The sequence below is a fragment of the Lepisosteus oculatus genome, chromosome 12, assembly GCF_040954835.1.
Source record: "Lepisosteus oculatus isolate fLepOcu1 chromosome 12, fLepOcu1.hap2, whole genome shotgun sequence".
Lineage (NCBI taxonomy): Eukaryota > Metazoa > Chordata > Actinopteri > Semionotiformes > Lepisosteidae > Lepisosteus > Lepisosteus oculatus.
In genome coordinates, this window is record NC_090707.1 from 37,346,795 (window position 1) to 37,360,564 (window position 13,770).

General features: G+C 54.2%; 1 protein-coding gene across 2 annotated transcripts in view; it reads left to right on the top strand.

Moving 5' to 3' along the window:
• LOC102691752 (voltage-dependent T-type calcium channel subunit alpha-1I) overlaps positions 1 to 13,770 on the top strand; it is a 74,720-nt gene that overhangs the window by 49,720 nt on the left and 11,230 nt on the right. For both annotated transcript variants that reach the window (XM_069196834.1, XM_069196835.1), the window contains exons 20-31: positions 369 to 495; positions 792 to 917; positions 2,832 to 2,921; positions 4,199 to 4,391; positions 5,977 to 6,128; positions 6,239 to 6,348; positions 6,790 to 6,923; positions 7,498 to 7,568; positions 9,152 to 9,230; positions 9,806 to 9,927; positions 10,555 to 10,977; positions 13,123 to 13,269. In XM_069196834.1, coding sequence (XP_069052935.1) covers positions 369 to 495; positions 792 to 917; positions 2,832 to 2,921; positions 4,199 to 4,391; positions 5,977 to 6,128; positions 6,239 to 6,348; positions 6,790 to 6,923; positions 7,498 to 7,568; positions 9,152 to 9,230; positions 9,806 to 9,927; positions 10,555 to 10,977; positions 13,123 to 13,269 — 1,774 coding nt within the window. The remainder of the gene's footprint in view (positions 1 to 368; positions 496 to 791; positions 918 to 2,831; positions 2,922 to 4,198; positions 4,392 to 5,976; positions 6,129 to 6,238; positions 6,349 to 6,789; positions 6,924 to 7,497; positions 7,569 to 9,151; positions 9,231 to 9,805; positions 9,928 to 10,554; positions 10,978 to 13,122; positions 13,270 to 13,770) is intronic.

A 13,770-nucleotide genomic window follows, 5' to 3' on the forward strand; every position in this document is an offset into this window, starting at 1 on the left:
GACAGGCCATTAAAAATTAAAGGGAACATTGGATGATGGGCAGGTGTATAAATAATGGCAACCTGCCCATGATCTTGTACTGGAGTACTCCTGTGCCTTTTGGGCTCTGCTCCAGCTGCGCTTGTTTAATTAAGCTTCCTGAAACCTTACTGAACAGCTGTCTGGTTATAACGTTGTACTTTTTCCTCTGAGGTTTTGTTTTTAGTAGTGCAGTTAGTTAGAAAAGCACAGCAACAACACTGTAACACTGCAACTCCTCAGTCATGCAACTTTTCTCTTCCTTGATCAAGTTGCTTTGATCTCACTGGGTCTCCATACAGTATGGAGCATGGAGTCCTGACTGCTGTCTGTATGTCTGTGTGCGGCAGGGTCATCAGCCGAGCCCCAGGTTTGAAACTGGTGGTGGAGACGCTGATCTCCTCCCTGAAGCCCATCGGGAACATCGTGCTCATCTGCTGTGCCTTCTTCATCATCTTCGGGATTTTGGGTGTGCAGGTACTGCGGTCTGTCTCTGCTTTAAGGGGCGCATGGCTGTCTTGTGTAATCATGTGCTTCCAGACCCATTTCCACGTCTGTTGTGTATCCCACAATTGTAGATGCCGATCTGAAAGCTTTAGAGACATGCAAATAGTCCATAAAAAAGTCTGCGTGTCACTTGTTCTCTCCATTAGTTTACTGATCTCCCCGCTATCTGATCTCCACATTCTCACTGTTGTTTCACAGAGTTTTGTAAAAGTGTTTGCTTTGTGCTCTGTATCACTCTTCCCTCTGTCAATCTCCAACCCCCATAGCTCTTCAAAGGGAAGTTTTTCTACTGCCTGGGCCCGGACATCAAGAACATCACCAACAAGTCCGACTGCCTCCTGGCCAATTACAAGTGGGTCCATCACAAGTACAACTTCGACAACTTGGGTCAGGTGAGTCATCGCACAGCACTGCGGCACGAGCCCCAGGCAAGCCAGTCTCTGTGTCAGCGTTACTGATGCGGAGCTGTTTCTATAAAAATACAAGCTCTTTTTAGATCTTCCATTTCGAGATCAGTTCTCTGAGCTTGATCCCTGGGACACACATGTCTGTCAGGAGAAACGGCAGCATGGCTCCTGCCAGCTAACTGAGCCCTTAATTAAGCCTATTCTTTAAAATCTCATCTTATTCATTTTTTTTTCTGGTTATCAGTTTCTGGTTTCAGAAATCTGCTGCTTCGGGTATATAATTGCCAAGATATTTACAAAAAAAATGTTCACTGTGTCCTCAATAATGTGCATACAATGTACATGTGATTAAACATCTCACGATAGGTTGTGAACTGCGCTTTTGTGATGCTGTGCTTTGAAGGAGAGCTCCTGCAGCGATACAGTCCACTGTTGCAGTGAATCTATGCCCTCCTGCAGTGATATCCATACTGTGATTTACAGCAACCCGTGTTCATGCAGACACTGTGAAGCTACTTTTACAAAGTTATCATAGTTGATAAATTATGAGCGTAGTGAGGAATTTCATAGTGCGGTCTGATTATTGGAGAGCACAGAGAAAATAAAGCCATGCATAGTGGTGAACAACGTAGAACATGTTAGAGACACTGGTCAGACCTTGTGCTCCAGCTGTTTGTACTGTATGTCTATAAGTCCTTCTCTTAAATATACAGTAGGGTAGCAGGGCTCTGAAAAGCAGAGCTTCATGCTTCCCACCACATCTCATTCAGCTGAAAAGTAATGTACTGTACAGTACCTTTCATTCTCTTCCCACGTTTCACAGTCGGGAGAACTACACTACCAGTATAGATGCATTTGTGGCGGTTTCTGTTTTCTCTCCCCCCCCAAAGTCGCTGTTCTTTCTTGGAGGAGGTAAAAGTAAATACTGTCACGATCATAATCCCTCCTCTTAAGGGCGCTCCGGCTCTCTCACATTTTAGTTGATCATGTGCACCGGCCACCGATCCTGCCTCTCCCTACTCTCCCTACTCTCCCTACTCTCCCTACTCCCGGCTCTGCACTGGAAGACGGCCGCCCGGAGGCCCGCCTACCACCGAGTCGCACACCTCCGTCCACAGCTTGAGGGCACAAGCCTCCTGTGGGCGACCTGACCCTGCTGAGTCCGGGGCTCAGAGAGCCTGGCCTCGTGATCCCATTTTTATTCCCTCTCCCCGCACTGGATCCCGTTCCGGTTTTTATCCTTGTCTAGTTTTTGTTTCGGATGATCTCCCAGCTATGGACTTCTGGACTGCCTCCTGGTTTCCCCTTCGGGATAGTTCTGGACTTGTTCGCCTGCGCCACGCCCCCCGGGCAACTGGAAAACTGCCGTCACGCCCACGCCCCCCCCCCCCCCCCCCCCGTCATCCCATCCTGATCCTGTCGTTGTTCCCTGCTACCCTTCTCCAGTCTCTCCCGGATTTTACCGTCTGCATAGGGTCCTGACCTATACACATCGTTACAAATACCCAAAGTCAGGCCGCCCCCTCTGTACGGTACAGTGCGTCATCTCGAGAGCGGATTGGGCCAGACTTTGACTCTGCCGGGGCCGGCAGACGCTGGGATTTTCAGAGCCCTGATACTCGCTCATCACAGAGGCGAGTGTGCGAGGCTGTCTGGCTGTGACTAGCGAGTTAGAGCTGTTCTTCCCCTTTTTTGCCTCAGAGCAGGTCGCTCCTGTGCGTGCCCTCGGCCGGCTTCGTGGGTCTGCCTCACCTGACATCTCTCCGATTGCCTCCAGTTTAATAACCCTGACCATGTCTGTGTGTGTGTGTGTCTGTGGCTTCATGTCTGCGTGACTCTGTGCGTGGGTGTATGTATGTCAACGTGTGTATGTGTGTCCTTGTGTGATTCCCACCACAGGCTTTGATGTCCCTCTTTGTGCTGGCTTCTAAGGACGGCTGGGTCAATATCATGTATAATGGACTGGACGCCGTGGGCATTGACCAACAGGTAAGAAAGGCCTCCCAGGCTTTCTGCACGCCATTCACTGCAGGGCAGTATCGGGGGCACACCTTGCAGCTTGTGTACAAAGATGATTCCCGTTCCAGGGCTGCTCGATCCATTTCAGGTTTCAGCTGCAGCCGGCTCTTGGACAAACCCTGCTGATTGCAGAATCTTTTTTCATATTGCTTGAAATGGAGCATCAAATATTTTCAAATATCATTTTAATTGCAAATGTCTGCCCTGCGCACACTGTCACTGTAAGGCAGCACATCCGGCACGGAATGCTGGTTAATATATAACAGCCTGCAGCAGGTACCACCTAGAGTAGCTCAGACCTCTGTGTGTAGATATTAGAAGCTATCACATTAAGTGATACAACAGAGAATTAGGAGGAATTGTTGATAAAAGAAGCAAGTTAATTACAACCTTATAGGCAATCGAATTCCAGCAGTGAAATACTCTTGATATGATGCAGTAGCTGTGTCTCAGTGTCACTGTGCTGCAGCAGCTGTGTCTCGGTGTCACTGTGCTGCAGTAGCTGTGTCTCGGTGTCACTGTGCTGCAGTAGCTGTGTCTCGGTGTCACTGTGCTGCAGCAGCTGTGTCTCGGTGTCACTGTGCTGCAGTAGCTGTGTCTCGGTGTCACTGTGCTGCAGCAGCTGTGTCTCGGTGTCACTGTGCTGCAGTAGTTGTGTCACAGTGTCACTGTGCTGCAGTAGTTGTGTCACAGTGTCACTGTGCTGCAGCAGCTGTGTCTCGGTGTCACTGTGCTGCAGTAGTTGTGTCACAGTGTCACTGTGCTGCAGTAGCTGTGTCTCGGTGTCACTGTGCTGCAGCAGCTGTGTCTCAGTGTCACTGTGGTGCAGTAGCTGTGTCACAGTGTCACTGTGCTGCAGGAGCTGTGTCTCGGTGTCACTGTGCTGCAGTAGCTGTGTCACAGTGTCACTGTACTGTAGCAGTGTTACAGTGTGTTGCTGTGCTTTTCTAACATCACGACTAAAAACAAAATCTCAGAGGAAAAACTAAAACATTATGATCAGACATCAGCTCAGTAAGGTTTCAAAAAGCTTAATTAAACAAACTCAGATTAACCAAAGCCCAAAAGGCACAGAGGTACTCCAGTACCAGATCATGAGCAGGCTCACAAATAAGGAGAGGCCTTTCTCACTGTTCATACTACGTTCATTGCTCGGTATTGCTGTTCCCAGAAATCTCTTCCCACCTGCCCTTCTGTCTCAACCCCTTTCCCTCTGTCTCCTCTGTCTCCTCTGTCTCTCCCCCCAGCCTGTCACCAACAACAACCCCTGGATGCTGCTGTACTTCATCTCCTTCCTGCTGATCGTCAGCTTCTTTGTGCTCAACATGTTCGTGGGCGTGGTGGTGGAGAACTTTCACAAGTGCCGGCAGCACCAGGAGGCCGAGGAGGCCAAGAGGCGCGAGGAGAAGAGGCTGCGGCGCCTGGAGAAGAAGAGACGCAGTAAGAGACAGAGACAGGGACCCTCAGAGAAACCCGGCTGTCCCATCGGGAGAGGGAGAGACAGGGGGACAGAGACCGGTCAGGAGCAGAGACAGAGACAGGGACCCTCAGAAAAACTAGGCTGTCCCATCGGGAGAGGGAGAGACAGGGGGACAGAGACCGGTCAGGGCCAGAGACAGAGACAGGGACCCTCAGAATAACCAGGCTGTCCCATCGGGAGAGGGAGAGACAGGGGGACAGAGACCGGTCAGGGCCAGAGACAGAAACAGGGACCCTCAGAAAAACCAGGCTGTCCCATCGGGAGAGGGAGAGACAGGGGGACAGAGACCAGTCAGGGACAGAGACAGAGACAGGGACCCTCAGAAAAATCAGGCTGTCCCATCGGGAGAGGGAGAGACAGGGGGACAGAGACCAGTCAGGGACAGAGACAGAGACAGGGACCCTCAGAAAAACCAGGCTGTCCCATCGGGAGAGGGAGAGACAGGGGGACAGAGACCGGTCAGGAGCAGAGACAGGGACAGGGACCCTCAGAAAAACCAGGCTGTCCCATCGGGAGAGGGAGAGACAGGGGGACAGAGACCAGTCAGGAGCAGAGACAGAGACAGGGACCCTCAGAAAAACCAGGCTGTCCCATCGGGAGAGGGAGAGACAGGGGGACAGAGACCGGTCAGGGCCAGAGACAGAGACAGGGACCCTCAGAAAAACTAGGCTGTCCCATCGGGAGAGGGAGAGACAGGGGGACAGAGACCGGTCAGGGCCAGAGACAGAGACAGGGACCCTCAGAATAACCAGGCTGTCCCATCGGGAGAGGGAGAGACAGGGGGACAGAGACCGGTCAGGGCCAGAGACAGAGACAGGGACCCTCAGAAAAACCAGGCTGTCCCATCGGGAGAGGGAGAGACAGGGGGACAGAGACCAGTCAGGAGCAGAGACAGAGACAGGGACCCTCAGAAAAACCAGGCTGTCCCATCGGGAGAGGGAGAGACAGGGGGACAGAGACCAGTCAGGAGCAGAGACAGAGACAGGGACCCTCAGAAAAACCAGGCTGTCCCATCGGGAGAGGGAGAGACAGGGGGACAGAGACCGGTCTGGAGCAGAGACAGAGACTGGGACCCTCAGAAACCAGGAGACGAAGAGGCTGTCCAAGCAGGAGAGGGAGAAAAAGAAACACAGCGAATAACAGAACAAGAAAGTGACCCCAACACACAGAAAACCCTCATTTCAATGCACACTTGTCACAACGATCATAGCAAAGCAATTTCTGTTTTTTTGGGGGGGAAAAGGAACACCTGCTGCTTTTGTAGGAGCGTTTCTCATTGGTAATCAGGCCAACACATTCCTGTTTGCTGTCCTGGTCTGTTCAGCACAAACAGGTCATGTCTTTAGTTCAGCACGTGGCTCAAAAAGCAAGTTCAGAGCTAGTGTACGACATACTGTAGTGGGGGACTCCCCGCGCTGTGCAGAATTGACTGGGGTGCGCTTTCCTCGCTGCGGGGACTCGGGAACAGGAGAGCTGCTTTGCAGTGATCTCTCCCTTGTGTCTACCTCCCCTCCTCCTGCCCCCCCCCCTCTCTCCTGCTCTCAGAGGCACAGAAGCTGCCCTATTACGCCAGCTACAGCCCAGTGCGGCTGATGATCCACTCTCTGTGCACCAGTCACTACCTGGACCTCTTCATCACCGTCATCATCTGCGTCAACGTGGTCACCATGTCCCTGGAGCACTACAGCCAGCCTCCGGTGAGTTCACCCCCCCCACCTCTCTGCAGGTAAAGTTGGACCCCTTTTCCGCCCCTATATCGTGCCCACCGAGCCTGCACTCACTGTGTCTACCTCTGTGTCTGCGCCAGTCCCTGGAGACGGCGCTGAAGTACTGCAACTACCTCTTCACCACCACCTTCGTCCTGGAGGCCGTGCTGAAGCTGATCGCCTTCGGGTTCCGCCGCTTCTTCAAGGACAGGTACCGCCGCGCCGTCTTCATGTTCTCGTCTCTTCTTCGCGTGTGTTCTAGCACATAACCGAGGGCAGCACCCGTGTTTGCAGGAGCACTGCGCTCCAAGTAAACAAAATGAAAACAAAAGCACCGCGATCGGACCTCAGCGACTGAGCCGCGAAGTTCCCGGCCCGAACCGCGCGCGGCTCACCGCTGTGGAAACTGCGCGGTGCCGATTGAACCGTATCACGCCTCCTGGAGAAACTCGCCGGACGATCCCGCTGGATCCTTCTGTACTGGGGGGGGTGGGCACATAAGTTGTTTCCCTCGCAGTCGACACAGAAGCGATCCCGCCCAGGGCGATGAGGTCGGAGACTTCCTGTGCGCGCGGCTGAATTCCCTCCCCCCCCGTCGTCGGCCCTCCGCTCGCGGTCACCCTGCATGTCCTTGTGCGCCCCCCCGCCCCAGGTGGAACCAGCTGGATCTGGCCATCGTGCTGCTGTCGGTGATGGGGATCACTCTGGAGGAGATCGAGATCAACGCCGCCCTGCCCATCAACCCCACCATCATCCGGATCATGAGAGTGCTGCGGATCGCCAGGGGTGAGTCTGGAGGCCGAGGCTGGAAGTGGGGATTGGGGGGATCGGCCACAGGGCATGATTGCTGAGTCCCTCTCTGTGCTCGGCAGTGTGGATGCGCAGACCGAAGAGTCCAGATATAACTTAGAGTCGGCTCTCTGGGATCCATGACAAAAGCTCTGTGTGTTATTCAGGAATAGATTTCTTCAGGAATAGATTTGCTACTTACAGCTATTGACCCTCCCTTATTGCTCATTCCAGCTCTCTTGTGTCTTTTGTGCTATTTATGAAGATTATAGCTGGTCTTTAAGGCAGAGTCGTAACCTGAGTCTCGCATGCAAGGGATGTTTCTGGATGTATCTCGGAGAATCAGACTTCTCACGAATGTTAGCCGCAGGACAGGGGCCTGGTGGTCCGGTGTTTAAGGCAAAGGTCTTGGATCAAACAGTTGTGGGTGTTTTCTGTAGTAAAACCCAAAGAGCCCGAAAAGAACCTAGAGCTACTCTTCTCGTCCTCTCTGTCTCTCTCTCTCCTCTCCTCGGCCTCTCTGTCTCTCTCTCCTCTAATCGCCCTCTCTGTCTGTCTCTCTCTTGGTCAGTGCTGAAGCTGTTGAAGATGGCCACTGGCATGAGAGCGTTGCTGGACACAGTGGTGCAGGCCCTGCCTCAGGTACGGTGAATGTCTCTCTCTGTCCTTCTCTCCATCGCCTTTCTCCTCTCTCTCCTCCTACCTCTCTCTATCCCCTTTCTCCCCTCTCTTCCTCTCAATTTCCATTCAAGAACCTTTTTTGGCCTGACTGGTGAATTTCAGTGTTGCTGAAGCGTGTACAAGCAACACAACATCTACAGACATTTACAACACAGACACGTCATAAGATGTTAACATACAACATACAGAGCATTATTGGGAGACAGGCTCAGTGTTCCTCAGGGTGCGACAGGAGATCACATACTGGGCTACCAGTTGAACTCCCTGCCCCAGGTGACAGAACAGCCCCTGCATTGACACACGTTGACAAGAGAGTGGCCGGTTTTAGATGAGTGGATTCTCATCCCCAGGAATAAATCTCGATCTGGAAAGCGCCCCCTGTGAATACTAGTGTAACGTGCTGCCTGTTTAACGTTTAGCCCTTGTTTCAATGAGTGAAAGAGAGCACTTTGCCTGTATTTTTAGTTTGACCTTTCATGGTACGGCCCTGATGAAGTACAGACTGGCCAGAAACAAAATGCGTAGTCTTCACAGTTCCCCCCAGAGAGGGGGGCAGGTCTCTCTCTCTCTCTCCATGCACTTTGTGCCGGTGTCTCAGTGAGACGGCGTCTCAGTGGATGTGTTACCAGAGGCACGACCAGGCCTTCTGAGGGCAGGCTCCAGCTCATGAGATCCAGCCTCCTTGCTTGGGATCCAGGGATAATAAGTGGCAATAAAATCAGATGCTTTTGCCAAGACGTCCATCTTTCATTAATCTATATCCCTCCGCTGAATTTCAAGGACATCTGGAGAGTAATTAACAGGGGAAGTGAATAATGAGCCCTTCACTAAATGCTTTATTGGCTAATTAGCAGGAAGGAGCGTTTTTTTTTTTTTTAAAGAGCCTACTGCTTGAAAAGATGGATTTTAAAAAAATGAATTTCCCATTCCATACAGTACCGTTCCTTGCAGGCTTTTGAACAAAAATGGCCAGATCAGCCCCACGTGTCTCTGCGGCTGTTGGGCTGTGTGAGCTCCCTTCTTCTTGTTCACCCCCTGACACGTCTCTCACCCTTCTGTGGGCTTGCTCACGGTCCTCGCTGTCCAGACGTGTGTGTTGGGGTATCGGCCCACAACACTCACAGCAGCTGTCGAAACTCCAGACCGACCCCCTGCGCAGGCCCCTTGCTCCAATCTAACAGCCTGAAAGACAGCCTGGATTTGCAGACTTAAAAATCTCGGCTGTCGATATGTGATCAATACCCGAGGGCGATGAGAGCACGTCTCCTTCTCCTTCTCAGGAAAAATACCTCAAACGCCCAATGTAATGTAAACGGATCCAGGGATCTTCTTACAGTTGCATCACTGAAGCGGTTGATTGAAGGGGATGTATTTAGCATGAGCAGCTAACACTGTTTGCTTACTTGATTGACAGAGATTTTCAACCGCACAGTGAGGTTTTCTTTCACGACACTATGCTGTTTAGCTGAGCCTGGCCCAGGGTGCGATTATCCTGGCTGTGCTGTGAAAGGTAACGTTGCTGCTCTTACACTCTTCTGTTTCAGGTGGGAAACCTGGGGCTGCTGTTCATGTTGCTGTTCTTCATCTACGCAGCGCTGGGCGTTGAGCTGTTCGGAGAGCTGGGTGAGTGAGAAGCACGAGGTGTGAGCTCAGGTGTAGCCCGGTACAAAAACACACAATGTAGCACAATCAGGTTGGCTAGGTTTGTAGTCCATACAGCCCGGAGATCACAGCCAGGGTCCCAGTCCAGGATGAGCCCCTACAGCCTGGAGATCACAGTCCAGGGTCCCAGTCCAGGATGAGCCCCTACAGCCTGGAGATCACAGTCCAGGGTCCCAGTCCAGGATGAGCCCCTACACTACAGCCTGGAGATCACAGCCAGGATCAGAAATGTGATAAAACCATGGCAGTACTAACAAGGAAACCACGACATTTCAATGGATAGAATAAACAAAGGAAAATCCCAAATCTCAGCAAAGATTACAAAGCAAAGAAAGTTCTTTCCTTCCAGCACCGCTGTTAAATTATCTTTATCTTCTACCTTTGTTCACTATCTTTCCCAGTGTGAGCTTTCAGCTGGGAACAGGCACATAACAAAAGCTTGAACACATCAGCCAGCTGTTGTTGGGATAGCAGGTGATCAGTAGGGTCACCAGCCGGGAAGGCGGTTTCAGTCCCTCTTTAATCTCTCCCGACAGTGTGCAACGCAGACTACCCCTGCGAGGGAATGAGTCGCCACGCCACCTTCGAGAACTTCGGCATGGCGTTCCTCACGCTCTTCCAGGTGTCCACCGGGGACAACTGGAACGGGATCATGAAGGTGAGGTGGCCGCCTGCTCTCTTTCCCAGCCACACAGGGTCCATCACAGAACACACACAGGGTCCACCACAGGGCACACACAGGGTCCATCACACACAGGGTCCATCACAGGGCACACACAGGGTCCATCACACACAGGGTCCATCACAGGGCACACACAGGGTCCATCACAGGGCACACACATGGTCCATCACACACAGGGTCCATCACAGGGCACACACAGGGCACACACAGGGTCCATCACAGAGTACACACACGGTCCATCACAGGGCACAGACAGGGTCCACCACAGGGCACAGACAGGGTCCACCACAGGGCACACACACGGTCCATCACAGGGCACAGACAGGGTCCATCACAGGGCACAGACAGGGTCCACCACAGGGCACACACACGGTCCATCACAGGGCACAGACAGGGTCCACCACAGGGCACAGACAGGGTCCATCACAGGGCACACACAGGGCACACACAGGGTCCATCACAGGGCACACACATTCACAGACACAAACACAGACATGCACACACTCACACCAGTGTGGGGGGGGGCATTGCCCAGTAACACCCTGGCAGGGTCTGAGTCAGACAAAGCGCGACGCTGACGCCCGGCCGTGTCCCTTCTGGCAGGACACCCTGCGGGACTGCCCCAGCGGGGAGCAGGGCTGCCTGAGCAGCCTGCAGTTCATCTCGCCGCTGTACTTCGTGAGCTTCGTGCTGACGGCGCAGTTCGTGCTCATCAACGTGGTGGTGGCCGTGCTCATGAAGCACCTGGACGACTCCAACAAGGAGGCGCAGGAGGACGCCGAGATGGACGCCGAGATCGAGCTGGAGCTGGCCCAGGGCGGGCTGTGCTGCCTGGGGGGGCTGGGCGGCGGCGGAGGAGGAGGAGGAGGAGGAGGGGGGGGCGGCGGGGCGGGAGACGGGGGAGGGGGGAAGCGGGGCGGGGGGGGAGGGTGCAGCACCTCCACCTCCTCCGCCCCGGTCCCCCTGCCCCACGCCCGCGACCGCCACGACCCCTGTGACCCCCGCAAGCTCTACTCCCCAGCCCAGGTGAGCCCCCGCTGCTCGTTCTGATGCGGCCACGTCGGGCGGTGGTCCCGGGACATCAGGACCCCTGGGGATCTTTCCCAGTGAGTGACAGCGGAGGTGCCGGATGGGCAGGGTGGCACCCCCCCCTGCCCACTAGACAGCTGAAGGGGGAGGAGTCTGCCTCAGCCACTGAGCCCCCTGCCTCTGGCCCTGGGTCCCAGGGAGGGCAGATCCCTGCGCAAGGAGCACAAGACGGGGTGTGGAAGGGAGGGGGAGGGGGGGCGCATAATAAGCGCGGAGGATCGGGAACCCACCGTACCTCGAAACCAGAGCCTCGCTGGCGAGAGTCGCCATGGCAACAGGTCCTGTTCGGATGCTCGCCGACGCACTGGGAAGAAAGGATGGTGGGGTGGGGGGGGGGGAGATGGGTGATAAAATGGGGGGGTCACATTGCCCCATGCTGGAAGAGTGCGGCAAGCGCCGCACTCCGGGAAGAGAGAAGAAAGGTGAGGGAGCGGAAGACGAGGGAGAGAGGCGTTTTTTTCCGGAGCCGCCTGCCAATTCCTTTATCCGCGTCTGTTGATTCGGGGAAGGAGAAAAGATCTGTCGTGCTCCCGGCAGGAGGGGCCGCCCGGCTCTTTCCCTTATCTCTCCCGACAGATCCCCGGGCTTCATCAAAGCTTCGGCCCCATAAAGAAAGAGAGATTAATAAACGAGGCCTAATTTCCTGGGGAGATAAGGGGCCTGTAGATTGGATTCGGCATCATTTGCTCTTTCATTGCCTCTTCAATGGAGCTCAGCGTTCGACACACACACACACACACACACACACACACACACACACACACACACACACACACACAGGCTGTCAGGGTGAGAGGAGTGAGTAACACACTCCACTCGTCTCTGTCGCTGCCGGGCAGCCGCTGGGTCACGGGGAAAGAGCTCCAGTATCTCTCTGCCTGATCTGCCTGTCCAAACCGGCCCAGCGCTGGCCGGTATACCTTAGGAGAGACAGGTGGACAGACATGTACTGTGCAGGGAGCATCTTTTCATGTCTGCGGCGTGTTTAAGAGCCACGAGTCGCTCTGAATGATGGGAGTACATATATGGCAGTTTCGCAGTGCTAGAAGACAGAACCATCAGAGCTAACTTCTCAATTGGCTTAAGGTAGATGGAATAAAGCGAACCACAAAAACACATCCCAAACATGACAGGTCTCCCCTGTAAGATACACACTGTACATGCACGTTTGTCACTGGCCAGAAAGAGGGATCATCAGGCTAATAAGGGCAGGAGAGCTGGCTGGCGTAGCTGCTGACGTTGGGCTTCATGTGCAGTGGAGCTCAGCTTTGCTTTTAGTGTTCTGAAACAGCCAGAGTTAATTATACAGGTCGTCCATCACCTGTGCTTTACTGTAGCTGCTCTGTGGCTCAATCACAGAGCCTCCAATGCGATCAGTCTGACAGATCTGTGTGCGTATACCGTATCCGTGCCAGCTGAACTCTTTCGAGGGCCTCAGTATGAAGAAAGAGAGAAGAACTGCAGGTTGTTAGTAACTGCAGAAAGCTCTGGCTGTGCGCCGTCGAGCCATGACGGTTTGGGCTGTGGGAAATCGGCAGCCAAATTAGCGGGGTGCGGCGCGCGAGGGTCAGCCGGCGTGCTCACAGCCCTGAACAGCGCAGGGCCTGTCAATCAAGCCCTTGACAGAGGGCCGCCCTGGGGCTTCACAGCAGGAGGCCAGTCTGCGTGCTGCTCCATGCCGAGCGCCGTATTGACTGGCTCTGCCTGCGCTTGGTTTCCCCTTACACAAGACACACCACCTCCTGACCAGCTGCCCAAGCTGGACTGCGCTTTGCGGCATGTTCACATGCCCTGGGCACCTCAAGCCTGGGCAGTCTGCTCAAAGATCAGGAACGCTGTTGCATGTTAGAAAGATCCAGCAGAAACAACGGAATTTGACTCGGAATTTGTGCTTCGAAACGTGCTCTTCCTTGGAATATGAAATTCTGCCCATTTGGCTTCTTTCCAGAAGGGATTGTGTGACAGACAGAAATTCTGTGCTCCATTACTTGCACAGAACAATTAATACAGCATGTCCCCTTGGTACTGAAACCCCAACTTTATTATGCACCTACCCCCTCCCTCTCCCCTCCTGCCCCGCAGGAGAGCCTGTGGCTGGACAGCGTGTCCCTGCTCATCAAGGACTCCTTCGAGGGGGAGCTGCTGATGATCGACAACCTCTCCGGCTCTGTCTTCCACCACTACTCCTCCCCGCCGGTGTGCAAGGACTGCCGCCACCACCGGCAAGAGGTGCTTACTCACTCGGGTCTGCTGGGAAAGACAGGCTCCCACACAGCCGCGCACACCAACACCCACCCCGACTCACCTCGACCCACTCAGACCCACCAACACCCACCCCAACTCACCTCGACCCACTCAGACCCACCAACACCCACCCCGACTCACCAACACCCACCCAGACCCACTCTGACCCACTCCGACCCACTCAGACCCACCAACACTCACCCAGACCCACCCAGACCCACTCCGACTCACCTCGACCCACTCAGACCCAACAACACCCACCCAGACCCACTCCGACCCACTACGAACCACCCAGACCCACTCCGACCCACCCCGACCCACCAACACCCACCCAGACCCACTCTGAACCACTCCGAACCACTCCGACCCACTCAGACCCACCAACACCCACCCAGACCCACTCCGACTCACTCCAAACCACTCTGACCCACCCAGACCCACTCAGACACGCAAGCTTGTGCTTGAATCCACGCTCAGTCACACACG